Genomic DNA, 27,425 nt, shown 5'->3' with positions numbered 1-27,425 from the left:
CTGAACTAGCCACCCCAGATTCGACGTTTGCGCGTTCACAGATTTTCCTATTCTCCGTCGCGGGTTACGTCAGCAGCGTGAACCGCCTCCCTCGACGGCGGAGCTATCCCTGTAGCCCCGTACGGAAGTAGCGTAGCTTATGTGCGCCGCGACAAAGACAGCGAGACCGAAACCTATGGGGAAGGAATAAAAAAAGAAATCGGGTATCGTCGCACTGTTCGTCCAGAGTCCGTCGTTTTCTGTGGAGCTCGCTGCCCCGGGGGCCTCGGTGAAGACGCCGAAATAAGACGGCGGCAGAGCGGGTTGTGGAGCCAGCGTGAAGCCGCCGAAGAAGACCGTGTCCACTGGCAGATTTTCCGTTGGAGCTTCTGTAGGCTAGCGTATATAGCGAAGGAGCCGCCATGGCAGCCGGATCATTGAGCCTCCACATCGGGATATGAAGAGGAGCCGCATGTGTCCCCGAATCGTCACGTAAACGCCGCATTTATCCGCGATTTATCCGAACCCAGCCCCGCTTCATCTTTTGTGAAACTGATTCTGCCTCCAGAAGGAAAAATTGCAGTCGGGTTTTAACCGGGGGGCCACAGGGAGAGGCCAGATCCATGACTATTTCAGTCGGAGACGTGTCTGCTAAGGCCCGCTGAGAAAAACCTGGAATATAAAGAGGAGACGATGCTCTGATCGACCGCTGCTGAGACAGAACAGGGTCGTTTTATTAGGAACCAGCGGGATAAAGGGGTATCTTTCTGCCTGACCACCCTGTGCATTACTGTGACATTATTCATTTACTGGCAGTCCTCCTTTGGATGAGAAGGGTCTGCGAATCGATCAGCCCCGCCGCTTAAGCAAGTCACAGTCTCCCGGAGGTCGAGAGAAACGTATCGGGGATTTGGATCATGTCGGGTCGGCCCAGGACCACATCCTTCGCGGAGAGCTGCAAACCAGTGCCGCAGCCCTCCGCTTTCGGCAGCATGAAAGTCAGCAGTAAGTACACCTCTAGTAGCCTACCCCTCTCTGCATGCACCAGGCCCCAGTGTGGGCTACATGTCCCCCCTCACTCAAATGTGTTAGCTTTAGCACCGCTGCATGTCTGTATCAGTGTCTGAGACTGTCCGGTGCTCAGCGGCACACGGCTCGCCCACACCGCCTGGTCCCCGGGGGCCACACCGCCTGCTTCGGGGTTAGCAGGCCGCACCGGGCAGTGCCGTGGCCGGGAGTGAAGGCAGCACCGGCTCCGGCCTAGATTCCACAAGGCAAGCCGCTTTCTTCGCCCGCACAATGCGGTCGGATCACCGCACTGTTCAGCCTTGATCGGATCTCACGGCGGTGTTGCTACACATCGCCGACCATATGCGTAATAAGGTTAAAGCGATAGGGCCGGTCTGTTACGCAACTGTCAGAGCGGAAGGTGCGCCCATAGTTGACTCGGGGGGAAACTGATCCCGGAGAGGGGCCGGTTCTGTGCTGATCCTGCGTGCTGTGTGTCGAAATCGGACGTCTGTCAGGGAGTGTGACAAAACCATACCCCGTGTCATGAAGCGGCACCTAGGCAAGAGGCCGGTTATAGCCTGGCTGCAGAGATGGAGCCACGAGACCGCCCAGGCCTGTACCTGCTGAATAAGGGAGGCTGCCGTGTTGGTCCACAGACAAATCTATTTAAATGTCTCCCCCTCGTGACATCCCTGTTATCCGTCCCTGTTACACTCATTCATCTGACAGTTCATGTTGGATATTCAAATGTCTCCCTTTTCTCAACTTACCGCATTTTATCACAGGGTGTGTATGTGTGGGTGTCATAGACTGCAGATACTGTAAGTTCACGTTAGGGCTATATATATCATATTAGCTGCATAGAGCCCAAAAAGATATCCAGATTCAAATATTAATATCGTCAATATCGATAATTATCGCGATACATGTCACATTAATGTTTAAAACCAGATTTTTTTGCTCCTGAGTGAATGTTGAGGTTTTAAACTCCTTGAAACAAATCCGAGGTAGATCAGTTGTTTGTTGTAACTCCTAGTTCTGCTTACACAATGCACAATCAATATATATTGCTATTTATTGAACCCTTATTATATTGCCATCGATCAAAATCATATTCCGTTAGGTGGTGATAGTTTTATTGCTCAGCCCCAATTCAAGTTATTAAAATCTACTTAATCTAGTTTCTTACATGGAAATATGAAATTTAGAAGTTTATCTTATAATAATGGTTAAATGTGAGTTTATTAGCCGGTCCTAGTTTAGCATGATGAATCATTAACTGTTAAATCCACAGTATTAATGACTAATGACTGTCCTGTCTCGACACATCTACCTACCTAGCCTCGCCACTCTTATCTTGCAATGCAGACACATCTTGGGTGTGTGTTCGGAAAAAGTGAGGCTGTCATGATGTGTGTTAGTGGGGTGAGGCCTGAGGCTGAGGCTCTCCTCTGGGCCTTGGCACTGAAAACCACTTAGCGGACCAGGGTGCACGCACGCACGCACTCGCGCACAGAAGCACTCCCAGCCCTAACCCAATACTTCTCCTGCCCCAGATATGGGTGTTGAAGCTTTGGTGTGCTCGTGTCAGTGTGGATCCTTCATGGCGATGTTATAAAATGCTATTCCCCTTACGAAGTGTTGTGCTGGTCAGTAAGTTGGCTCAACTGAGATCTGAGAGTCTTTGGCCTAATTATTGTGTAGATATAATCTACTGAATTAGCTCCAGAATGCCTGACTGACCTTGTGGACTTAACATTGCACCAGTTTTACACCAGACAATTTTGCCTTAGTTTCTTGAAAATATGAAACCTGAAAATATTGTTCTCTACAAGAGGCTCATCTGGTAGGTCGATACATCGTTATCAGTCATTGAAGTCTATAGCGGGATCGTCCAATTAAATAGGTGTTAAATAATCGTATTCCTACACGCAGGTGGTGTTCAGTCCCCTAGAGAAAAGTAGAGGATGTGACGGCTCAGGAGCTTTCTGAGGTAAAGTGTATATAAACCAAATAATAATAATAAATAAAATAGAGATTGTGACATCACGCAAGAAGCTGGAACATTTTACAGAAACTGAATTTTTAAAGGGAAAAGTCTGCTCATTTTCGACTCTTATTTTGTTTGCTCACTGAACACATTATGAAGATTATTTGTGTTCAAATAAAAATAAGCTACTTTGGGGAGCTGATATTGGTGGGTTTCTTGGCTGTTTCTATCATTTATCTTCATTTGGTTTTCACAGTTTGTTACAATAGGTCCAATGGAAATCTAATCAGACAATTCTGTGCCATTCATGCCTGTGAAGTTGCCATTAAATCAGCCTGAAAATGACTAATAATATACTTTACTTACAAAAACAGAATAACTTTGCATGGCAAACCAATTTATTGGTTTGAATGAAAACAAAGGAAATCCCTCGTTTAACTTTTCACCATCACTGCTTTTGTTCGTATTTTCTGTAACCAAGCAACCAGCTGCAGAGCAGAAGATCTGCTTCCTGTTTGCAACAGCACACACATGCTAAGTGTACTTGAATGGTCACGTGGTATGAGTCTTCAGGTGCGTTACCTAAAACGCTCATTTTAGACAGAGATAATTTTAGTTTCAAGCCCAGGTTTAAAACAAAAAACCCATTAATACGGATGTAGCCACAGAGTGAAGTGGTTAAGCAACAATATTTAAAGACAATCCATTTAAATTGTGGCAAGGACTCGGACAAAAGGTGCTAGTTGAAATGATCAGACCACTCCTGTTTGTTGTCCAGCTGATGAACATGATTCAGGAACTGGTTTGATGATTGCTGAAGAGTCTGACACTGATCCTCAAGGTTTGTGGGTCGACATGTGTCCATAATAAAAGCAGCTGCACTTGTTGACTTGAATGAAACCTGTGATGTAGGACTGGGTGAAGCAACCCCTCGATGTAGTGTGAGTAACGTAGTATGATACTTGATATAGGCTTTCGTTATTGTAACATTATCATGTATCGTCTTATTCTGGACTTAAATGGTGAAGGACACATTGAGTTTTGGGGCTGTCTTTGTGCTTCTGAGTGAAATGTCAGGAACTGCCCTTTACCTCTGGCTAATTAAATTCAGAAATGGTTCTAAATATAGATTTAGATGCCATGTATCTCTGACCTTTTTTATTTGTGTTTAATTGCAGCGCGAACACAACCAATAATTAATCTTATCGGCCCCCAAAAAAAGAAGAAAGAAAATTACCCCTTTACAAATTCTTACAGATAAAGGCAGTGTCTTAAATTTGCTTGTTTTGTGAGAAAAATAATTCTAGTGTTAAAGTTTATACGTTTTCTGTTATGGAAGACAAAGGATGACAAATTAAACTGTAACTAGCAATTTTTGTTTTAGTTCGACTCAACTGTCTTGTAAGGGTTTTCTTTATAGAAAAACATGGTGTCCTCATCAACAAATGTCAACAGACACTTAAATAGACTATTTATCTTCTGGCATTTTCTTTCTAAAATAAGAATTTTCATTCATAGACTTTGCTATTCAAATATTCTACCATTTTGTTATCTACCTGAGCTTTTTTTCTTGTCTTCTTCCTCTGTATGTCACTGAGTGTTAACCTGTCCACCACATCCACATTACACACGCACTGCTACGCACACACACACACACGCACACGCACAGACACACACAGACACTGTGAATAACTTGGCTGGTGATCTCAAGCAGCTGGAGCCAGTGTGTTCTGGAGAGAATACTCTTACCCCTCCCACACAGGCAGACGGAAACACACACACACACACACGTACATATACATGCATACATTCACACGCTCACATGAGCACCCTTGGGTTTTGTTTTTTGGGGTGAGGCAGCTGGCCAAGAACAATAAGTGTCTTGTTTAGCATTTCAAAGCTCCGGCTCTCTCTCCCTCTTTCCCTTCCCTCCCTTCCTGACATTTAGCAGATGATGATAGAAACAAAATGAACTAATTACGCTCTCTGATTCCTCATGAAACGTTGACAATTAGTGAAGAATCTCTCTCACAAAAGATTTAAAGGAAAGCTGCATGTGGAGATAAAGAGACGAGGAGATGATCAGTCTCTGGGTGTAGACAATGTGTTGGCAGGACTGGACATCCACGTCTCTGCAGGCTCCACACCACTCTGATAATTAAAAATCCATGCATCCATGTCATGTCAAGTCAATGATACACTCATACCATTATGTCTCGATTTAAGCGCTGCTCAGCCAAGCCTGACATGTATCAGCGGTGACATTCCTTTGATGTTCCAACAATGAAGTAGATTATCGAATCGGCATCGCAATAGTAGTGGAACATTTCGAGGGTGAGTGTGTGTGCATACCTGCACGCATCAAGGTAATGTATTTGCACTTCTGCTTGTGTTGCACTCTGTTTTGCTGTTGAGGAATTTTGCAAATCTCTTCATACATTCTTCACAGATGCCACTTTGACCTGCAGTCCACAGCTGTTGAGAAACAGGTTGAAAGCCTGCAATTGTATCTGATCCATAATAAACCAATGAAAGAAAATGGCTCCTTATAGAATTCAATTTGCAAATGTGTAGAAAAGATTTGAAGATATGGACCTGAAATGCTTCTGCTAACATCTTAGTAGAGTCTCCGCAGAAAAGAGGGTTCCATGTGCGACATTGAAGAAATAAAAACCCAACCACATTTCAGATTAAAACAGTCACAAGGAGAATTTCAGGACATCATTCAACACTTTATTTACCCTCATACAAGCCTATAATCAAGTTACTTTATTTGATCATTGGTCAGTTTTCCTCATTTTGTTTCGTGGAAAAACGTGCCCACACAGTTTTGTACCACAGACAAAACTGCTTACTTTGTGTAAGGATATCCACACCCCACATGTGTTCTGTCACTGCTCAACAATAGTGTTGTTTGGACATTAGCTGTGTTCAGTTGTGACCTGAACTAGCCTGGTGACCCGAATTAACTATTGGTGCCTCTGGCTAAAGGTCCCAGCAGCTGTCTCCTGGCTCGCACTTCCAGTTGAGTAATACGGCGTACATACATTAAATCGTGCTGATTTGTCACGCCAGTTCTATTGTTGTGACAGGCCGATCGATAAACCATGGCAATGATTCAATGATTCATTTCAATTTTGGTTGACTTTTGTGTGAAGATAATCCTTCACTGGTTGTGTTTATGACAATTTTCCCTATCTGTATAAAAATGAAAGGAAATCTTTGAAGATTATGAAAATGATTTTCCAGCTTCAGCAGATTAGTGTGTGAAAGGTCACACTACACACCGACCTCATCATCAGTCACCCACAAGGCAACAAATATTTATTTTTGGATTGCCTGGTCAGTCCTTATTTCCTTATAGTCTCACACAGGACTTCGCTGTGGGCTGTGTATGTGTGCATATACAGACTTTTCTCACAGTTAGAGGAAGTACAGAGGCGTCTCTCTCTCTCTCTCGCTCTCTCTCTCCTAGAAAGTCTATTTCAGTCTTTTTGGAATCCGTCTTCAGTTTCTCTTTCTAGACATTGTCCTGGAGAGCAAATTAGAGTGATTACCCGGCAGAGCATGTTGGGACCCACCAGGATCTGACGGTTGGATTGGACAAAAAATTGAAAATGATATGCAGGGTTTGGGCTATCTACTTGATCTTGGGCTTGGGTCGGCCTCTTAAAAAAAACGAAACAAATGCCTGTTGGCTTCAGGTCAGGCTTGGTTAGTTAAGCCTCTTTATCGCAAACCCTACACCTTTCTCTCACCCTTATTCGCCTCATTCTTTGAACATAATCATATTAACTTGGGGGTTTTGTATGGTTCTGGGTTTGATACTGAAAGGCATTTATTTCCTTTCGCCAATGTGTGAAACTGTGTGTGTTGATGAAAGCACTGTGTGTGTCCAAAATGCCCCTGCTTCAAAAAAAGCCCAGCCAATGGGTATGAAAATGGATCAGACCAGTTGTCCCCTGAGTTAGTGTCTCAGACAAAAGATTGACTTAGTTTCTAGTGTTAAATATGAACCATGGATGTTTATTTAACCATGTTGTGATGTGTGTCGGTGTTGAAACTCACACACACTCTGATTGTATACTGGGAGTTTGCCAGAAGTCGGCACGAGATGATCACACGTGTCCTCTATGTGAAGGTGGTCTGCTACCACAGCTTGATGCATAACATTTCCATTAAATAACACCATGCCACGGTTATTAAGCAGCACTAATCCACTAATCATCATGAGTGTGGGCTGTTGACAAATGTGTTTCACCTCTGTCTCAGCAACTCACCTAAATTAGAACATGCAACGCTGTTCTGCAGCTGTTTGTGTAGAGGAGATGTACACTAATATGACATGAGTCCCTCCAGTAGGGATATTGATTTAGAGGGGATGCAGGTGGTGTTCTGAGGATTTGTCGCATAGTGTGGTGGATGCTTGGCCTATAGCCTCCTTTACACAGCCTGTTCAACACTAAAATGTTGTGCCTTAATTACGCCTCACTGTTCCTTATAAAAGATAGAATCTAGGAATGGGGGTAATAACTGTTCTGCCTGTATGCCAGTAGTGGAAATGGATGTCTGTGTATAAGGGAGAGCTGGGTGGAGACATTGGATCACACTTTTGATTCCGGGTTGCTGGCATGCAATTAAAAATCAGACACTGTAATTAAGCAAAGGTGGCAAAGTAAATGGCGGTATAGTTGGATATATCTGTATTAAAGAGGTATTTTACATTATTATGGAGATGGAGAACTGCCAGGTATGAATAGGCAGGGAGGGTATTGCGTTGGTCCGTGTATATATTGTAGATGGTGAGTTTGTCTTGTTGGGATGGATCAAGAAAGTTAGCCGAACTTTATACTAATCCCTATTTGATGCATTGATTTGCAGAAATGCACCAATGCTTTCTGATATAAAAAATTAAAGATCTGTTGTGTCAGGAGGTCAATGCAATCATATTTCATCACGGTGTTCAAACAGTTGAAGTATTTGTTTGAGACATATTTGCAGCTTAGATGCTCGGTATCAGCTCAGACATGAGTCACATTCAGTCAACCAGTCAGCTGGGAGCAGATTAGTACAACAGCTGCAGGAAGCATTGCTTGAACCAGTGGGGTTTAAACTGGCTGGATCTAAAGAAGGAGGCCATATTGTTCTGGTTATCTCAGCCAAGACATTTGACAGCAGAGAAGGTCAACTGTCAAATTTCGTCATTAGATGCAGCAGTTTGGCTCTGGGAAAGTATTCAACTTGTCTGTTTTGATTTTTGCAAAATCACTACCTTGTTCTGAGCATCTGTTTTTTTTTCTATCTCTCCATTTTTAGGGGATAAGGATGGAAGCAAGGTAACAACAGTTGTGGCCACTCCGGGCCAAGGCCCAGATCGGCCACAGGAGGTGAGCTACACAGACACCAAGGTCATTGGCAACGGCTCGTTCGGCGTCGTCTACCAGGCTAAGCTCTGCGACTCCGGAGAGCTGGTGGCCATCAAGAAGGTCCTGCAAGACAAGAGGTTTAAGGTAAAGAACATGCACTCACACAATCCACATTATCTTTCAGCTTACTCAACTTTGTCACTCGTCAATAACAGATAAGAAAAGGACAGAGAAAAGCTGCATGTTACATTGTTACGTAACCAGAATGGAAGTTTGTTCAATCAATGAAGGTGACTGAGTAACTGGGAGAGACATGAATGGAGTGATCTTTCACAAGAACAGTGAGATCAGAGAATCTGCCGAACAAAAGGAGCTCAGAACTTTTCTATTGACACGTTCATACTGAGATGAGTGTATTTTCTTCTCATTTGTTTGTATACGGTAGTGGTAGGAAGGTCTCCTCATCCAAAAACAAACATGAACCCATTAACTCATCTGTCAGATTTAGTTTTGAGGAAATATTTCCTACCAAGCAAAGCTCCGCTGGAATCCTACTCTTGGTCTTTGAATAGATTTGACTGATGGCCTTGTTGTCCCTCGGCTGGGGCGACATTGTCTCTGTCCCTTTGGTCAGTGGGGGGGTGGGGGGGCTACCGCCGGTTTTACCGCTGCTGTTTTCCAGCTGCTGTTTTCCAGCTCACAGATAAAAGAACTGAGACTTTAAAGCCTGCAGGACAGCTGTTAAGATTCTCATTAAGTTTTAAAGGCTTAAGGGTTAGAGGAGCCCAACATGATCGGGCTAAGGTGAAACAGGATTTGTATATATTATTGAATAAGGTCCAGTTTAAAACCCTTTTTCCACTGGTCGAAAAACTCACAACTGGCTTTTGTCTGGAATGGATGCAATGCATGCAATCCTCATTCCGTGGGGCAAAAGACTTCTTTACTCACACTTATTGGCATGTGTCCCCTTATTTGAAAACTATATATCTCGTTTTTGTAATAAACAAGTATTAAGCCATTTTCAGACACGATCTGCCGGTAAACACGGAGAATTGGCAACAGAGTTTACTGCCTTTCACACATGCACAGCACAGCGGGAGTTTCTCTGAAAAGTCGCATTCTTAACAGCAACAAATCCCCCACATTTTTAAGGCGAGAGGTGGAGCAGCTGGGTGCAGCAGACAGAGGCAGGAAATTACGTATTAACTCCGCTGCGTAGATCACATGATTTTCTTGACAGCTTTTATCACCCCGAACTTTTTACACAATATTCATCGGCGTCTTCTACGTTTGATTTATTTTTGGTATTTAAATGTTTGCGTGTCACACTTGAGACGCGTTATCAACTCCCCCACTCGCCAGTGGTTGAGGCTTGAGAACCGAATGCGTTTTTTAATGAGAAGCCTCATAGGATCCAACTGCTGCAGAACAAAGCTATTTTTTTTATGAACGGTATGCCCCGGGTTGCACTGAGCTCTCCACACATTAGTTAATTCTCAGTTAATATCACACGTGCCGTGGCTTTTAATGAACAGGGCACACAGTCAAGATGATGCAATACAATGCATGACTCTAATGGATCCTCATGTGGTTTGAAAAACCTAGATAACCTGCCTTGCATTTGCACAGTTTCTGTTTGTACACATATTTCCAGCTCAGAGAACAGAAACTGATGAGGTCAAAGGTTTCCCTCTTTGTATATTCTTAAAAAATGTCTTCAGTGCTGAGATCAAAACCACGTGTCTCATGTCTGTATGCAAAAAATGAAGCTACACCACGCAGCCAGTTAGCTTAGCTTACCACAAAGATGACAAACGTAATGCCCGGCTCTGTCCAAACACAACAAAGTCCAGCCTCCAGCACTGGGTGTCCATGCAGCCTATCCGTGGGGTCGAAAAAGGCAAACCTTTTGTAATCTAAATTGTATGCCATAAAAGTTTTAAATGCGTTCAAATATTACATATTCTGTCTCATACTTTAATAGAAATATTTTGGTGAAATGCATAGTTTATCTCCATTTGTAATAGTTGTTTCTCAATGATACAGATATTAGCACTTTAACAAGAGCAAAGTGTAACTGATAACTATCAACAAACACATCTACATAATTTATCTCAGTACACTTGGATTGGCTGTGGGAAAACCTGTTGCTACCTATTGTCTCTGCCAGTAGTTTGAGAGATAAAATGGAGTTTGAAGGATTCTTCTGTACTCTGCGACTTCAGTTATGGGGTAGTGTTAGTAATTGTAAGACTCAGGTATTCCTTCATGTCTTAATGACATTGGTCTCAAATTTAATTTATTATAGTTAAATACATTCTTGATATTAACCCACTGCCATGTTATCTACTTATCCCCATGAAAATAACCATTAAATTAGTAAAGATGAAAAGTAACACATTTGTGTTTAATGTGCACCGGATTCACTCTCACTCCACTATGAGCGTAAGTTGCTGTCTCCTTCAGATTGATTTACGTTGACTCAGGAGGGTCAGGGTGTGTAAGCGCAGTATGACAATGAAGGGGGATGGCAGGACAAACTATAACTACAGTGAGTTTCTGAAGTTAAGTCACATGTGTTTGCTTGTAGCGTTTTTTTTCGCTCACCCTGGGAAAGCTGCGCTGAGCCAACCGGTTCACCTAAATACTTGAGCAGCTTTCTGCCCTGGGCTTAGCCTCATGCAGATTCAACACAGTGTTTCAGCAGGTGCTGGTCCACAGCTAGCCGAAACTAGACAATATGAATGAGGTCCCTTTGTGGTGTGGGGGGTCAGCCATCTGTCACAAGATGTGCAATCTTTGTTAGGGATACCCCCCCCCCCCCCCCTCTCTCTACTTGTGACTGCAGGCGGACCACGGTGAGGTCATATCCTGCCTGTTGTTGGTGCACACTAGCAGGTTGCTCAGTGGTCAGATAAAGATCATTCAATCTCTTCTTTAAAGCAGATCCTCGACCTCGGCAGTCTCTTGCTGTGTATCCGCTTTTCTGTCTCACTGCTCCCACACACACCCTCGGCCTGTCCTTCTGAACAGCTTGTTACAAGAAAAAAATTTGGCAAACGACAGCTAAGACTCCTCACATGACTGCCAAGCATGCGCCGTCGAGTGTATGTACCCACGCTGCACGCAAACACACAACCAAACACCTGCGTTCTACTGTTCCTTTTCCTTGAACTAATCATGTGAAAAGGATCTGTGTTATTGTGTAGCTGATGAATGTGTGAGACAATGTTGGTGGGCTTACAGTTGGCTCCTGGTGCATTATGGGATGGGTTCTTCTCGTCTCCCATCTGAGGGATCACATGCCTATTGGAAAATGGATGCTCACATATGAATTAACGCACAGTGTGAGAGCATTTCTGGTATTTGTTCTTATGGAGCATTGCTTTTTGTCTATATTTTTTGTAGTAAAGAAATACCAACCAATAAATGTTTAGGACTAAAGCCTGAAACATGCTTCTGCGTTTTCATGGGCCCGTAAGCGCAAGAGCCCTTCCGGGTCCCTTACGTGCTTATGTATCCCTTCTTACGTGCTGACGGGCGTCGCCCCACTTTTCTAAAATTTACGGCAAAGCTCCGCAAGCTCACTCAGCCCGCAAGGCTGTGATTGGTCTGCTCTACATCCCTTCTGGAGCTGCATTTCCGGTTTCATGCCCCATAATACAGGCAGAAACAACGGAAGATTTTAAAGAGAAGAATGGACAACCGGGAAGAACTCCTGTCGGAAGAGGTCCGAAAATATGAGCACAATCAATTGTTGTTCGGTTCGAATCGTGAATACACTCTCTGCCATGGTTCACCGTGTGTTTGTAATGGAGAACACGACTGGAAGAAGGTAAATAAACAGTCAACAACGATTGCCACACCCACAAAGAAGGCATCTCTCAGGTCGTCTTCGACAAAAAGCATTACTCCGCCTAGTGTTCTGGCGCGGAATTGCTTTGTAAGACGCGCAACGGTTGGGGAAGCATGGATGACAACGAGTCTTGCGCCACAGCGGCGTGAAAAGACGCAGTCGCAGAAGCATGTTTCAGGCTTAACAGGTATTGTTTGTGTAGTCACAACCTTGTGTAGCTAAATATCCCATCACAATTAAAACCACGTCAATGATAAAGTTGCAAACTATGGTATACTTTGAATACATTGTAAATACTAGCTGAAAATAGTGTCCATTTGTTTGATTAAATTTGAAGGGCGTTGAGACTATAGTGAGGCTCTGGCCGCAATTTTCTGTCCGAACATGTCTTGAGCCCAAGAGAAAACTAACAAAGCCCGACCCAAACTCAAAAGTCACTTCCAAAGTCGAGTTATCCACACTCTACTTGAGACTGACCACAGACAGGGCAGCCAAAGTACTGAGGGACATACTACCAGAAACATGCAAGTTTAAATTGAGTGAATCAGACACATACCTTTGTGACATCGACCATTAGCAATGTTAATGACAATGAATATCACCTTTTCCTCTGAGATTGATCCACTCTCTGCATTTCATGTAATTTACTAACTGAACAGTAAGTGTTTTATAAGTGGAAGACTATGCGTGTGTATTGGGTTGTTGTGAGATTGCCCTCTGCTGTTAATCTTTTTGGGAACTGGATGTGGATTAGTCTTGCAGATTGAAGCGCTCAGGTGTGGCACTCCTAGCAGCTTGCAATTGGGGCATTCTCTCTCTTTCGCTCACTCTCTCTCTCTCTCTCTCTCTCTCTCTCTCTCTCTCTCTCTCCCTCACTCTCTCCCCCCTCCATCTGTCTCGTTTCTGCCTCTCTCTGTCTCTGCTTGCTGCTCTGCTGACACACTAGAGGATGACAGGTCAGCAGGAATGACTGCAGTATAACTGGAGCTGAGCAGGGCTTCACTGAACCGCCCGTCTGCTCTTCCTCCACATGGTACCACCTTTCTCACACATTGCAACGCACACACACACACACACACACACACATATACACAGAGTGAAACACAACCTCAAACAATCTCCCCAGTACTCCGCAAGAAGACGAGGGCGTTGCCTGCAGCGCTCGATGGTTCCATGGCTGGACTGTGACCCACATGCTATGATGTCACTTCATGATTTGAGGGTTGTGTGTGTGTGTCTGTGTGTGGTGAGAAAAAGCAGAGGGCGGTTTGTGTGAACTGTACGTGTTGGAGCTTGTCAATGCTTCAGGATGGAGGGGGTGTAGGTGGACAGTCGACTCACTCTGCTCTGTTAAAAAAATGACAGTGTGAATTAAATCCTCGTAAAGAGTGTTGAAGAGCAACAGCATATCCGCCTGCACCAGCCAGTGTGGACCTGACCCACCTAACAGGGGATCTCATTAGTCACACACTCGGTGCGTCAGCTGGCAGCACATTCAGACAGTCGGGTAGTTGAGCTCGTCAGCCTGTCAGCCACTCAAGATTTCAAACAAAAATAGAATCTCTCCTTTTTTAAATTTTTTTATTGTAAAGTTTATGGTTAACCTGTAAAATATTAAGCTTAATTTATGTTTCTCTGTCTGTAAGGGTTTGATAATGACATATTGGAAAGCATTGCTTATTCTGTTTCAAATCTATCTATCAGCCAATACTTTAGAATGTGAAATTTTAAACTCACGAATATCAGCAGCGGCCCCCAAAATCCATGTCATCCATTTTAGCCAATTAGATCTAGCGGTTAGGTCACCTAGTTAATTGCACATCCTGAAACTGTATTAGTCCAGAAAACCACGGTAAGCATTGTGTAGGTTGAATATTTTTGTGTTGCTCAATTGGCTTTTCTGTTTTTAATGAGCCAGACAACCACGCAGTTTGCTTCTCAGCCAGTAGGCTCAGTCTGTCAAGCAGGAAATTAGCCTGTGAGTTATCGTACTAGTGAGTCACTGTGTCAGGTGGTGCTGTACATGCACCTGAATATGCTCGGTAGTGAGCTATAAGCTGATTTCTTCTTTCTTATTATACTTCTTCCGTACAGGAGCTGGCTCTTGCATGGAAATCGCTCGCTGCTCCCAGAAACCACTGAGCACAGATGTGAAAAAAATTATGTTAGCTTGCTTATTATGCTTAGTTATTTCAATTTATGCAAATTTGAGGGAGAAACAGGTGTTGATTTTATGTAAATCGCATACCCTGATATTCAGAAAAATAATATGTATATTAATATATTAATATATGAATCTACCACTGACCGGTTTTGTCGGTGTATTGTTTCCATTTCTGTTTTTCGAGCATCCTCTTGTCGCAGTGTCTAAAGTGAGTCCGCACTCCGCACAATGTTACACAAGCACTTTATATAAATTCAACACACAATGCACTGGGGGTGACAGGGTGAGCTATAATGGAGCTGTTTTACCTTAATGTAATGCTTGAATTCCTGCCTGTCCTTGAAAAAGTCCATATCCACAACCTTTTTCTGTGAAGACTGAATTGGACCAATAAGTACGCTGAACACATTATTCTCACATCCTGCATAATCACGTCGTCATGTTCTATCCTGTGGGAGCCGATCTTCCATGAAAGAATGAGTATCCACTTTCCTGTTTATCAACATTCTTTTGCAGCTACCAACTTCATATTTTTTTCCCTCCAAATTCTCATTCCTTACAATCTAGTGCGCTGAGTTTGTGACAGTGACGAGGTTGACAACAAGACGATTTTGTGTTCGGGAGGATTATTAGTAGGATGTGTGTTTTCTATTGTGTGTGTCATGAGACGTAGTGATGCAGGTTTTTTAAGCACCATTCGATATTGCCATATTGCAACCATTACTGCTGGACTTTGATTTGCTGACACCTAACACTTCCAGATTATTGTCACGTCCAAGTGTCTAACAGTTATATAAAACCGCCCTTCGTTGTGCTCTGGGTCCAACGACAAGTTCTCAATGTTCACACACTCGCATTAAATGTCTGAATCTTAAATTGAACATGTCCTTTATGTTTGTTTGTCTTTTCAGAACCGTGAGCTGCAGATCATGAGGAAGTTGGACCACTGCAACATCGTCCGCCTGCGTTACTTCTTCTACTCCAGTGGTGATAAGGTCAGCTCACTGAGTTTTTTCCCCCCTCTGGTATCTTCATTTTAACTGTATCCGCATGAAGTGCTGCACTTTCAATTCAGCGATGAGAAGATAGTGTCGAGTTTTTCGAGGTAATTTTTGTCACCAAGAAAAAATGTTATTCAGGCACTTTTAGGCCAAATGAGAAGAAGGAAACTAGGGTATATATACATATATATTGGGTTGGGTATCGTTTGATTTTTAATGATTTTGATTCTTCCAGTTCTTACTGATTCTCATTTTCGATTCTTTAAAAGGCTGGACCAGAAAATTTCACAGAAAGAATATTTATTTTTATAAACCTTTACACAAGCCGTATTCATATTCACAGCTGACCTCAGTTTATGGACCTTGGAAAAACATTTCAAGCAGTTGCTGTCGAATGACATGATTTAATAAAATCTTGTTTCTTTTATTCATTCAATGCAGTGTAACTGTAACATTGAAACCTGCTAAAGTGACAACACAGCAACAGTCGATTAATTTACAGTTTAGAGAGCTGTAGCGTGTGGGCGTTGATGAGAGACGATTAGGTACGTCTGTGTGGGTTGCTGGTGCACTTGCACTTGCAACAACACAGAATAAGGGTAAGACAGATGTTACTTAATTTTCACTTACCCGATTGCTATGAGGTGCTGGCTGAGGGTTGACTGAGGAGGATGTCTGGGTTTCTGAGGGAGAGGGAGACCGGCGCAACACGTTGAAACCTCTACTCTCGTTAATTTGGATACCGTGCAGACCAAGGTGTTTAGTCAGGTTAGTTTTGCATCCTCCCTTAAGATTGGAACCTCCATGCCCAACCCTATCCCTGAGCTTAGTGGGTATTTAAAGTGAGTGAGCATTGAGATTAGTCCAATAATTTAGCTTTCTCTCATGGTCACAGCACTTTCTAACTTTCTCCATTACTCTTCAGCCAGAGTTTGTCTTTATTTTCCTGGGATATTTCTGCCTATCCTATTTTTTCAATATTCCCTGTGCTGCCCCCATCTCCCCTCAGCTGTCTGCCTGCTGGCCTGTGGTGCCTTACATTAGTACATACTGTACATCATGACAGGGAAGTCCCTCTCGGCCTTCTGTCTATCTCCGTCAACCCTCGGCCCTTCCCCTGGAGACTACAAGGCTGGACTATGTCATTCAGCTAGCTGACAAACAGCCAGAGGTCCATGTGTCAAATATAGACACACATGGAGCTGGCACACAGGCTGTTGGGACTATACCCATGACTCTGCGTTGAGGAATGCTTCCCTGTCGCACACTAGCTGAGGCCATGGAAAGCTGTCTTGGATTATAGGGTGGTGGTGATGTTGAGTGGTGGGAAAAGATGGGTAGGGGGCATTAGTCTACTGGACTGGAGGGTGTTGGTTAATTATAGCCTAAAGAATCCCTCCCCTCCACGCTTTAAGCCCCACCGTCTTCCCACCCCTCTTGTCATGTCATGAGCCCACTAACCACTGGGCAGGCAGCGCCGTCTTGGTATACTGACACACTGAGCAGCCCTACTCCGTCCCAGCCTGCCTTTCACAATCACATGATTTTTAATAATCTGCTACTCTTGTTTGCATCTTAGATTAGTTTCACCTTTAGACCCTTTAAACCCCCCCTCCTATGTCTGCTGTCATGTATACATTTCTTCTCCCTTCTCCGCCCCCCTCACCGTATGACTCTGGGCTAATTATGGAGACTGGCACCATGTTGGTGTGGGGATTTACCACCCATAGAGCCCTGCGTTGGAAAAAAAGAGTAGTGAAGTAGGGGAAAAGGTAATGTCACTAGGAAAGAGAGGTGGGTGGACGACTATGTAGTTGCCGGCAAGTTGATGGATATAAAAGGGAAATCAAGGCTGACGAAAAGTCAAGATGAGGTCAGGTCAAGTGTATGCCGGTGCTGCTGGTGTCCTGATGTGAGGGTCATGCTGGGTGCAGCTGTGAGATGGCCCGGGACTGCTGCAACTGTAGCCGTCAGCATGTGCACAGGTAGTCTTATGTAACCACTTACATGTGGTGTGCTTGACACACACGGTGTCCTTTTTGCTTTTACCCTTTAACCACTTGTATTATACTGTTCAAACAGGAGGCCACTGCACCAAACGGCGTGGGCAGGTTAGCAAATAGCGGGTTGACTTTCAACTCCTCAGAGCAAGAGTGCACGACATTCAGCTGACACAGTTTCCCTCTGCTTTTATTGACTCTCAAATCACATCCACATACATTTGCACACATTTGCTTTCAGCTACAGTTTGATAATCTGATGTACAAATCAATATTCTGTCACACACCATTCTTGGCAGCAGGTTTAAGTTACCTTCTTTTATTTCTGCTCCAACATTCAGTTCTTTCTCAGGTTTTGTTGAATTTATTTCATCAACGTTAATTATGATTCATAAACCACTCAAGGCATGAAGATATAAACCCACGTGTTGTTGGGCTTAATTATCTTGCAAAGACTCAGAGCCCACCAGTCCTCCTACTGCGTCACACCATCTGATCCCAGTGTGTCAATGACTCTGTGCTGAAATAAATTACCAATAAATTAAAATAAATACAACTTAATTAGGAATATTACATTTGAAAGCATATAACACAAAGGTATTTAGTCTTCTAAAGCCTTGAGTGGAGCCTTTGTTGTCTTTCTATACCGAGGACCCGTCTGTGTCTATTTTCTTTACCTATTGAAGAACAAGCTCCTTTTGTCAGTTGTCCTGCAGAACTTATATATTTGTTTACATTTGAATGTTTGATGTAATGAACTCTCACATTAGGCTGGATTAGCAGCTGGGCAAAGAGGGCAACCGTTCCTGGCTCCTAACCCTCAGATACTCTCATTGCCTCAGTATTTCTGCGTGGCAATTATTTTTTGCGATTTAACTGAAAATTTGTCTCATAATATTGGTCATTGAAACAGAGTATAAACTATAATTATAAGTTCCAGTCCCTTCTGTTGTCCTTTTGATTGAAAGGATAGCGAGCATGAATACATAGTAAGCATACACTTTATGTGATGGGCAAATAAAATGACTAGGTTCATACTATTATTCACAGAGAGGAGGAGGAAATGTGCTGCAAGAGACTGCAGCACAGTTTTGCCCTGGGTCCTTCCAGTGGTGAAAATCCTATTGGGTTCTTTAATATAAGGGATTATGAAACAGACCCCTACATACAGGACATGTACTCCAAAATATATGACCACCTCCACATGTTAATAGACGGCATATGGTTGCGTCTAGTCTTTAAGTAAGGTGTGGTGATTGGTCTGTAGAGCTGCTGAAACAGTGAGAGAAAAGGGACACGTGTATAAGATGACATGTATGCGTCTCATATGACTCATATTATAGGCTTATTCACAGATGTGCATTGTGTTGTATCTGTCCTCATTCATTAATCTTTCTGTCATCCTTCTCAATTTCACAGATTCATTAGCACCGACTGTTGTGCAAATGACTAAAATGATTTGGATTGCCATTTGCATTAAGTCAAGTGCTGACTTGTAATGTAATGTAATTTGTCAACTATGATTGCCAAGCTCAACAAGGGGCACCTGACCATGAAGCACATAAACTAGACTTGTAGAAACTGTCGTGTATGCTGCGTCCAGCTCAGCTGTGACTTCCACACAGCACCGCTTCCATCCGTCAATCCTGCAACATGACATAACAGTGATTGCCGTTGATGGATAGCTGAGGCCGTTGTTCAGGCGCAGGCGATCTCCTCAGCAAATTAGAGGCTGAATTATTTAGCCGGGGAGCGAGTGAGAAGCCAATCAGATCCCCGCCCGGCTAACCATCTGGGAACAAGCCAAGGAAGTGGCTTTGTAGTGAGGCAGGAAGTGAGTCATCGCTGTTGCTAGGCTAAATATAGCTTTGGTGGCACTAGCGGGAGGCGGAGCAGGGCCTTGCAGCCGTCACAAATGTTATCAATGGGAGGTTTGCTAGTGAAGGAGGAAAGGGCTTGTTCGCACACACAACCGAACACACTCACACACACGCACACACATACACACGTGGTTACTGGAGAGACAGGGGTGTTACGGGGCTGGTGTGATAGCAGTGACAGAGGTGTGTGTTTAAAGGTCTAGCTTTCACAGGTCCAGCTCGCTCATTGCGCTCGGCAGACCAGCTCTGTTCACCGCCGAAGCTGCATGTTGTGCAGACTGTTCACACATTCACACATGGAGGCGGATACGAACCAATTCCCTAACCAAGTGAAAGGGGAAGAGAGGAACAGCAGGGAAACAATTTTATTAATTTAATTTGAAAGCCTGGATTTATTATCCTGAGGCAGAAAGTCTCACAGGTGTGTGTTTGTTGGTCGGACACTGGTCATCGACAGCGGCCACTCACACGTTCTCTTCCCCACTGGTGAAATCCAGCTCTCCAAGATTCCAGGTCCATTAAACACATTATGTTGCAGACATGTTTCCTGCAAGACTTTTCCCACACAAAGGAAAACTAACTCGTACATTTGTGTTTTCAGATTCAGCCCCTCCAGAAAATGTCAGGAGAATGTGTTAAGTTCAGTGCCTATCTGAAAGCAGCGTTGGTGTCATTGGCAAAGTAGGGAGAGATGGAGTAATGCATCATTTGATTTAGTAGAATATTCTGATTTTAAAATCAGACAAAAAAAACCCCACACCAGCTCCCAGTCAAAGATCGCATAAATGATAGAGGAAGTATTCTTCACGTCACCCAGTCCAAATGTGTCATCTGACGTCTGCTGCTCTCCCTCCTAACGCACTATCAAGGAGCAGCAGGCGAGTTGTGAATGCATGACTGAGGATGTCTGAGTATGAGGGTAACTTCCTTTGTCAGTTTATAAGGTGCATTGTGTCTAAAAATATTTCCCAACTGTTGCATTTCAGCACGAGTGCGGTTTGCGGTCGTGACTTAAATCTCCTGAACAATAGTTTCACGAGAAACACCCAGTAACTCCGTTCAAACAGGAAGTCCTGGAATAATTGGGTAGAGAAGCCTCAGATGCAGCATCCTTTCAGGGTCAAACGTGCACGACCCTGCCCTCCAAGGCGGGCCTCGTCCAACCAGGAAATGAGGAAATGATATCATTGTCTGTGGCCGCTGTTGGAGTACAGGCCATCATGATGCATGCCTGTGTGTTTCCTGCCCTTGGGATAGAGCCTTGTACAATGGATCCCCAGTTAGAGAGAGGAAAGAGATGCAAGGGGCCGAATCCTGCAGTGAGACATTGAAACGAGTGCTGTGAAGGAGAACATGAGTTGTATCAGCTTCCTTCATCAGGGAGACACACTAGACAACGAGAAACGAGAGGGAGTACAGACAGAGAGAGAGAAAAGAAAAATAAAGGAGACGTGCATGAATGTGTGCATATATAGATCATATATGTAATTTTTATTCAATTTATTTAAAAGGAATTTCGTTGGGATCTGTAGCCTTACAAGGGCGTCTTGTAGGGGTTAATTCTTCTGTTTGCTTTTCTGCAAAAGTCCCAATTTCCAGTTTTTCTGCTTTATTCACCTGGTTTGTGTTTGTGCACATGGTTTAACCTCTTTGTTCTTGTTTGTGCTTCTCTCCAACAGAAAGATGAAGTGTATCTGAACTTGGTCCTGGACTACGTTCCTGAGACTGTCTACAGAGTGGCAAGACACTACAGCCGAGCCAAACAGACCCTGCCCATGGTTTTTGTCAAGGTATCAAAGTGTGTGTGTCTGTAACCATCATGGCCAGAATATATTTGATCATTTATTAACAAGAACAGGGAGATATTTCACCGATATCTCGCACTGTATTTTAATATTAGAATCAGTTATGTCCAGATTCATTTTCTTAATTTATTAATCAGGCTAATTGACCAGGTATCACCACTGCTTCTGCTTCAGGTTAATTAATAAATTTACTTTATTATGAAAATATGTATTTATATATATATATATGGTAAAGAATCAGCAAGATAGCTACCCAACAAGGTAAACTTAACCTCCTCCACCTCTAATATGACTTATTTTTTTCCACACTGTAAAACTGACAGATATGTGAAACAAATATGAGAATAATTTGAGATCGCAAAACGACATTAACTTTCTAATCACAGTGGAGTCATTGAAACAAAACCCCACAGTTAATCATTTCCACACTGCAAAAGATGGACATTTTGAGGAGATGACCTTTCATGCGTTTACTCGTTTTAACATAAATTTGTCTTCATCTTGCTCCATTTAATTCCACATATGTCGGAATACATTACTATTTTAAATTCTGAGTAGTTTAAAAAGTGTATATGAAAGATCAACATGTATAACATGAAATATGGATCAGTTTATATACCCCAGTGCACCGTCCACCAAAATAACAAGTCCTCTGATTGAATCAGAGGGAAGAAGCAGACCATGCAGCTGCAGGAAAATAGTTTATTTTATCGCGACACGGCCTGACTAACAAGATTCAGGAGTTAAAGAAGCGGCGTGTGACTCTGTCGTCTAAACATTTGCTGATAAAACATTACACACTTGACTGGGCTGAAATCGATTCTCGAGTGGTTGTGTCCAGACTTAAACCCTGTAATGAAAACTGAGCTTGCTGTTTGTGTAGTCATAACCTGTGTGTGTGTGCCTGTTTCTGTGCGTGTAGTTGTACATGTACCAGCTGTTCAGGAGCCTGGCCTACATCCATTCGTTTGGAATCTGCCATCGGGACATCAAACCCCAGAATCTGCTGCTGGACCCGGAGACCGCTGTGCTCAAGCTCTGTGACTTTGGCAGGTGAGCAACCCAGAACGCACAACTTTGTGGAGTTTACTCAACTGTGAGCTGGCTTTTCCTGGCATTTGAAGGAGCAGTGTGAATTATTATTATTATTTTGGAAAAAATGCTTATTCCACCTTATGCTGAGTCTTAGACAAGAGGATCAATGCCACTCTTATCTGTTTGGTATATATGAGGTAATGACAAGGTGTCCTGCAAAGAAATAGTCCTGCACATTTCCAGGCTTATTCTGCAATAAAGTGATTTTCCAACTTTAAAATGTTTCGAAGTTAAAGGTGCTGCAGGCAGATTCCTTTATCCTTTGACAGAGCTGAGTCGTCAGTTTCCAGGTTTTAATCTAAGCTAAGCTAACTGGCTGCTACTTGTATCCTCATAGGCATTTTACAGATATGAGAATGGTATCGATCAGAAGTGTATTTCCTCAAATTGCTGACCTGTTCCTTTGCTCATCAAACTGACACATATGGACCCTGTAGACTTTAGACTGTATAAAAATGGTCGACGTGACAGCTCCCCAAATATGACACCAAAGCGCCTCGATCACCCTGTGATGTTTGACTGCTGATTAGGTCATACAAATACAATATACCCCTCCATGTTAGCAGATGGGACATGGGCCAAACTATAAAGTAAAAACTAAGGGATAATTTTCTCTCAAAGAAGTTGTCTGTCAGGTTAAGTAGTTTTTATCTCAAGGACGTTTGTGCAAGTGTGGATTTTGCATTAAGTTTGGTTTTAATTAGTTATTTAATGCTATGAAAATGGGTTGAAATGTCATGATTGACAGCTGAGACTGAGTTACGATTGGTCCATCCCTCGATCACCACGCACAGACTGGCTCCAAATTATGTTACTTGTGCAAGTTAGAGTCTGTGTTGCAGACCAATGGGTAATGATGTGTGTAACAACTGATACTACTACCCAGTGTCATTTGGAATAAGCAGGCAGGCAGAATTTTTATTTAGTTCACACATGCAAATCCTATTTACATTGCTTTTCCTTAGGCCGATATTTCCTTTCTTTTCGCCAAAATGCTACAGAGTAGGATGTTGATGCTCTTGATGACTATGATGATGATGTTGATGATGTTGATTATTATTGTTGTGTGTGTGCAGTGCTAAGCAGCTGGTCCGTGGAGAGCCAAATGTTTCCTACATCTGCTCTCGCTACTATCGAGCCCCTGAGCTCATCTTTGGTGCCACTGACTACACTTCCAGTATAGGTACGCTGACTCCAGCTCTCACTACATTTAAGTGGGTTATTGAATTTTACTCATTATTTTAATAAGTCGACAAAGAGAAGAGAACATTATCACGTGTTATGTGTTTTTGGCATCACAACAGTAGATTGGTGTCGTATTTGTTTCCTTTTCTTCTTCTTGTCATTGACTGGCCTCTTCCTTCAGATGTGTGGTCAGCCGGCTGCGTACTGGCAGAGCTGTTGCTAGGGCAGCCAATCTTTCCTGGTGACAGTGGAGTGGATCAATTGGTTGAAATCATCAAGGTAAAGACTGGGGGGGGGGGGGGGGGGGGGGGTTCACATGGAGTAAAAACCCTCTATACACAGCACTGAGGTGACTGAAGAAGTAAACAGGAGATGTAACGCTGTGTTCTGCCTGTTATCTTTTTCTGTCCAGGTTCTCGGCACCCCGACCCGAGAGCAGATCCGTGAGATGAACCCCAACTACACCGAGTTCAAGTTCCCCCAGATCAAGGCACATCCTTGGACTAAGGTGAGTCAACAGGTACAGGAGCCCTTTTACTTCTTTAAGATTCACCGCCACCTCATCTCTCCATGCTTGTTGAGACCACATACCTGCTTGCTGCTCCATAGACATCACCTCCATCCAATACAGCTGCTGTCCCACTAACCCACGTGTTTTTAGAAGGATAAATATATAGAATAATACATTTGTAAACAGTTGCAATAAAGCTCTTAAGCTAAGTTCACACTACATAATTTCCTTCACGATTAGCCAGTGGCTGATGAGATTTGCATATATGTGTGCAACCCCATCGCCAAGTCTCATTAATACAATATTAAAATCCTCGGTGAGCAAATGTTAACGAGGCTTACTTGACAAAAAGAAAAGAGAAATTAACCTTCAAACTATTACAAATAAAGCTCCTATATTTTTGGGGATAAACAGCTTTAGCTGCTGAACTCACAACGATGCTCAATGTATGAACTCTGCTCTTACCCATTCAGTGTGGCAGCTTTATACTCTCATCAAACGGCCTTTTGCTCCTTTTTCAAATTGTCTTATGAATGCAAAGGTTTCCCATTTAGTGTGGATGAAAAAATGTAAGAAAACTTTAGATTAGAGCTTTTCTTGTTCCCGCGGTCCTGTCAAAAACCTGTCAAAATGCTTGTGCCACAATATTGTGTTCAGCCCTTGGTGGTTAAACCGGCTGGGGAAAGAAAATGTCCATCAACCTGAGAATGTTTTCCAACTTTTGTTCTTAACAATCTGTAGCACAAAGACATGAAAACCTGATAGATGGACGTTTTTCGAAAAAAAATTGTGAAGTCCCAAGCACCTGTGAGTTCAGGAACACTTGAACAATGCTGCCCAACATGTTTGTAGGGTGGGTTGTGGTGTTGAACCCGTGTCATCTCAGGTAAAACCTCCTCCTCATAGCCTTGAAACCTCAGGGCAAATCTGAACAGCCGCCTGAATACATATGAGATGGCTGGTCCCTGCTCATTCAGCCGCTCCTTACTCTCTTCTCTGTTTCAGTCTGATGATGACATATGAACCCATCTCTCATGGTTAATGCTTTCATTTTAAGTTATATGAAGTATTAATCTGTCAGTAAAAGATTCAGGGACCTTCTCTCTACCTGGTTCCCCCTCAGCAGTCCCACCCACAGCTGTTCAATTGGATAACAGAGTCATCCAATCAGCAGGCTGCAGCAGGCTCTCTTGTTAGGTTATTGGACTCCCTGCTGTGGTCGCTCGCTGTTACTGCAATCAGTTTACTACTGTTCACTGCTGCAACAATCAGATTCATTCATTCATATACCTTCATCGTGTTACATGTGACTCAGCATTTAGATCAGTTCAACCATTGTGGAGGAAACATCTACTTGTTGTGTGTGTGTGTGTGTGAAATGTCTTGACAAAAATAGAATATACCTCGTACTATCTCCGTTTTGACACCCGTCTTTGTGTCTGACTGGTGTTCAGGTGTTCCGGCCGCGCACGCCCCCCGAGGCCATCGCCCTGTGCTCTCGTCTGCTGGAGTACACGCCCACGGCCCGCCTCACTCCCCTGGAGGCCTGCGCACACTCCTTCTTTGACGAGCTGCGCGAACCCAACGTCAAGCTGCCCAACGGGAGAGAGAAGCCCTCCCTCTTCAACTTCACCACCCAAGGTATGAACACTGAAGTTCAAACAGATCCATTTTCTGAGAGGACGAAAATGTATCATATAGTGTCAGTTTTATTATTGTTAATGTAACTGATTACATCCCTCTTTTTACTTCAAACTTTTCCTGCCTTTCCCCTTTTTTACAAAAGTCACAGAGACACAACATCATATCTCATTCTTTTTCTTTCAGAATTATCCAGTAATCCCTCTTTGGCCTCCATACTCATCCCGGCCCACGCCCGCAGCCAGGCCTCCGCCTCCACCCCAACCAACACCTCTGCCACCACAGGTTAGAGCAACGCCTCCTCCACTGGCCACTTGTTGTCTGAGGCTAAACTTGAGGCTTTTTATTGCTGCCAGTGTGCAAACAAGTTTCATCCTTGTTCCTAACATCATGCTAGAAGTCATTCTGAGCAGTTTATGCTTTTATACAATTTTTAACATTGAGCAGAAAGCATGGACATACCTATACTACTGAGTCAGTTTCACTTATTTACTCCTGGGAGTGTGAGTCCACCCTGAAGCTGAGCTCACAGCAGTGGCTGCAGGAGGAAACAAACCTTCCCTGCTTTACATTTTTTCCAGTGCAGTTGCTGTAAAGTCTGCGTAATAATGAAAACACAGACTTTTACCTTATGCTCTCACTGTGTCTCTGTCGCTCTAAGATCATCTCCTCTTCCTGACCGTAGATGGCAGCAGCACAGAGCGAGGTCCCAGCACCACCACCGCCTCGGCCTCGGCATCCAACTCCACCTCCTGAGCCCGCAGACCGCCACCGCGCCCCGCCCCGGTCTCAGCCCCACGGCCTCTCCATTGCCCCGGCCAAGGGGGGGAGCACTGCCCAGCTCTGCTCTGCCCTGCTCTCCTCCCTGACACCAGCGGAGCGATGCTGACGCAGTCCGGTCTCAACAGCTAAGACGACAGCCCTTACGCGACCACGAACACAAAACCCAAGCCTCTCTCTCTTTTATCCCCGACTGACAACCCCCACCCCCCCCACGCCCGATCCAGCTGTTTGAACTCTACTCCATCCTCCATCGAAGACGTCTCTCCGTGCTCTTTCAGCGGGGAAGCAATGCGCAGGGCCAAAGGTGTTGTCGACTGTACTATTGTTAAAAGTACACTGTACATGTATACACAATGCTAGCCTGCTAATGTTTGTAAGAGGACAATCTGTAGAAAAAAAGTCCTGAGCTGTTCCCCTCGTCCCTCAACCCTGACTCCTCTCGTCCTCCCCCCTGCATTGATCCATTTTTCTGCATCTTCATCCTCTGCCTCCCCCCACACCCTCCTCTCCCTCCCTCCCTCCTTTGGTTTGTCTTGTAGTGCATGGCCTGAGTATGGTTAGGATCACCTCGGGGGGGGGTCACCATACCCTCTCATTTCTCATCTCCACTTCTGCAAACAAGGCATGAGGCTCACGCACGCGTATACACACACATTCAATAAACATAAACACACACACACACACACACACACACACACATGGATGCATGACGATCCTGATGTATGTGGGAAAAAAAGCAGTCCAACCGTGGAGGTAATGTTTTGACACGTTTTTTTTCATTGCCTGGGGTTTGTTTTTAAATGTTTAGCGAACGGTTTTACTCGACCTTGTTCTTAATTTTCCTTTGATTTACTCCCGGGCAGGCTTTTTATTTTATTTAGTTTTTTCGGATCGCCATGTGCGATGGATGTGACATGTATCTGGTCCTGTGTGCTTGTATAATATATACATACAATACAAAAAAAAAAACATGCATACATACACAGTTTATATATTACTTTTCCTTATGTATAAAAAGTATATATAGATATATGTATATTAACTACAATGGTTCAGAAATCAGTTATGGTGAGCTCATATCTGGTAGAGCAGTGGCAATATTTGCCGCTGCCTAAAGACGATAGATTTAGATGTGGTGGTGTTTTTGTTTTTTCC

General features: G+C 43.6%; 1 protein-coding gene across 2 annotated transcripts; it reads left to right on the top strand.

The window, feature by feature from the left end:
• Window positions 1-127: 127 nt before the first annotated feature.
• Window positions 128-26,243, top strand: gsk3ba (glycogen synthase kinase 3 beta, genome duplicate a). 2 transcript variants are annotated; one of them, XM_053440630.1, is made up of 11 exons: window positions 128-984; window positions 8,297-8,490; window positions 15,281-15,364; window positions 20,930-21,040; window positions 21,978-22,108; window positions 23,227-23,333; window positions 23,517-23,614; window positions 23,748-23,843; window positions 25,301-25,487; window positions 25,674-25,772; window positions 26,173-26,243. In XM_053440630.1, the coding sequence occupies exons 1-11, from the start codon at window positions 897-899 to the stop codon at window positions 26,241-26,243; spliced, it is 1,266 nt and encodes a 421-aa protein (XP_053296605.1). In that variant the 5' UTR covers window positions 128-896. The 2 variants fall into 2 exon arrangements, with proteins under 2 accessions (XP_053296605.1, XP_053296604.1); XM_053440629.1 differs by having other exon boundaries at window positions 23,748-23,855.
• Window positions 26,244-27,425: the final 1,182 nt, after the last annotated feature.

This window comes from Pleuronectes platessa, chromosome 14 (genome assembly GCF_947347685.1).
Source record: "Pleuronectes platessa chromosome 14, fPlePla1.1, whole genome shotgun sequence".
Classification (NCBI taxonomy): Eukaryota; Metazoa; Chordata; class Actinopteri; order Pleuronectiformes; family Pleuronectidae; genus Pleuronectes; species Pleuronectes platessa.
This window is presented reverse-complemented; position numbering and strand designations above follow the sequence as displayed.

Coding starts and splice junctions, on each gene's coding strand:
- gsk3ba (XM_053440629.1), top strand. CDS start 897: ATGTCGGGTCGGCCCAGGACCACATCCTTCGCGGAGAGCTGCAAACCA. Junction 23,856..25,300: donor GGACTAAGGTGAGTCAACAG/GTACAGGAGCCC, acceptor ACTGGTGTTCAG/GTGTTCCGGCCGCGCACGCC. Junction 25,773..26,172: donor CAACACCTCTGCCACCACAG/GTTAGAGCAACG, acceptor TCCTGACCGTAG/ATGGCAGCAGCACAGAGCGA.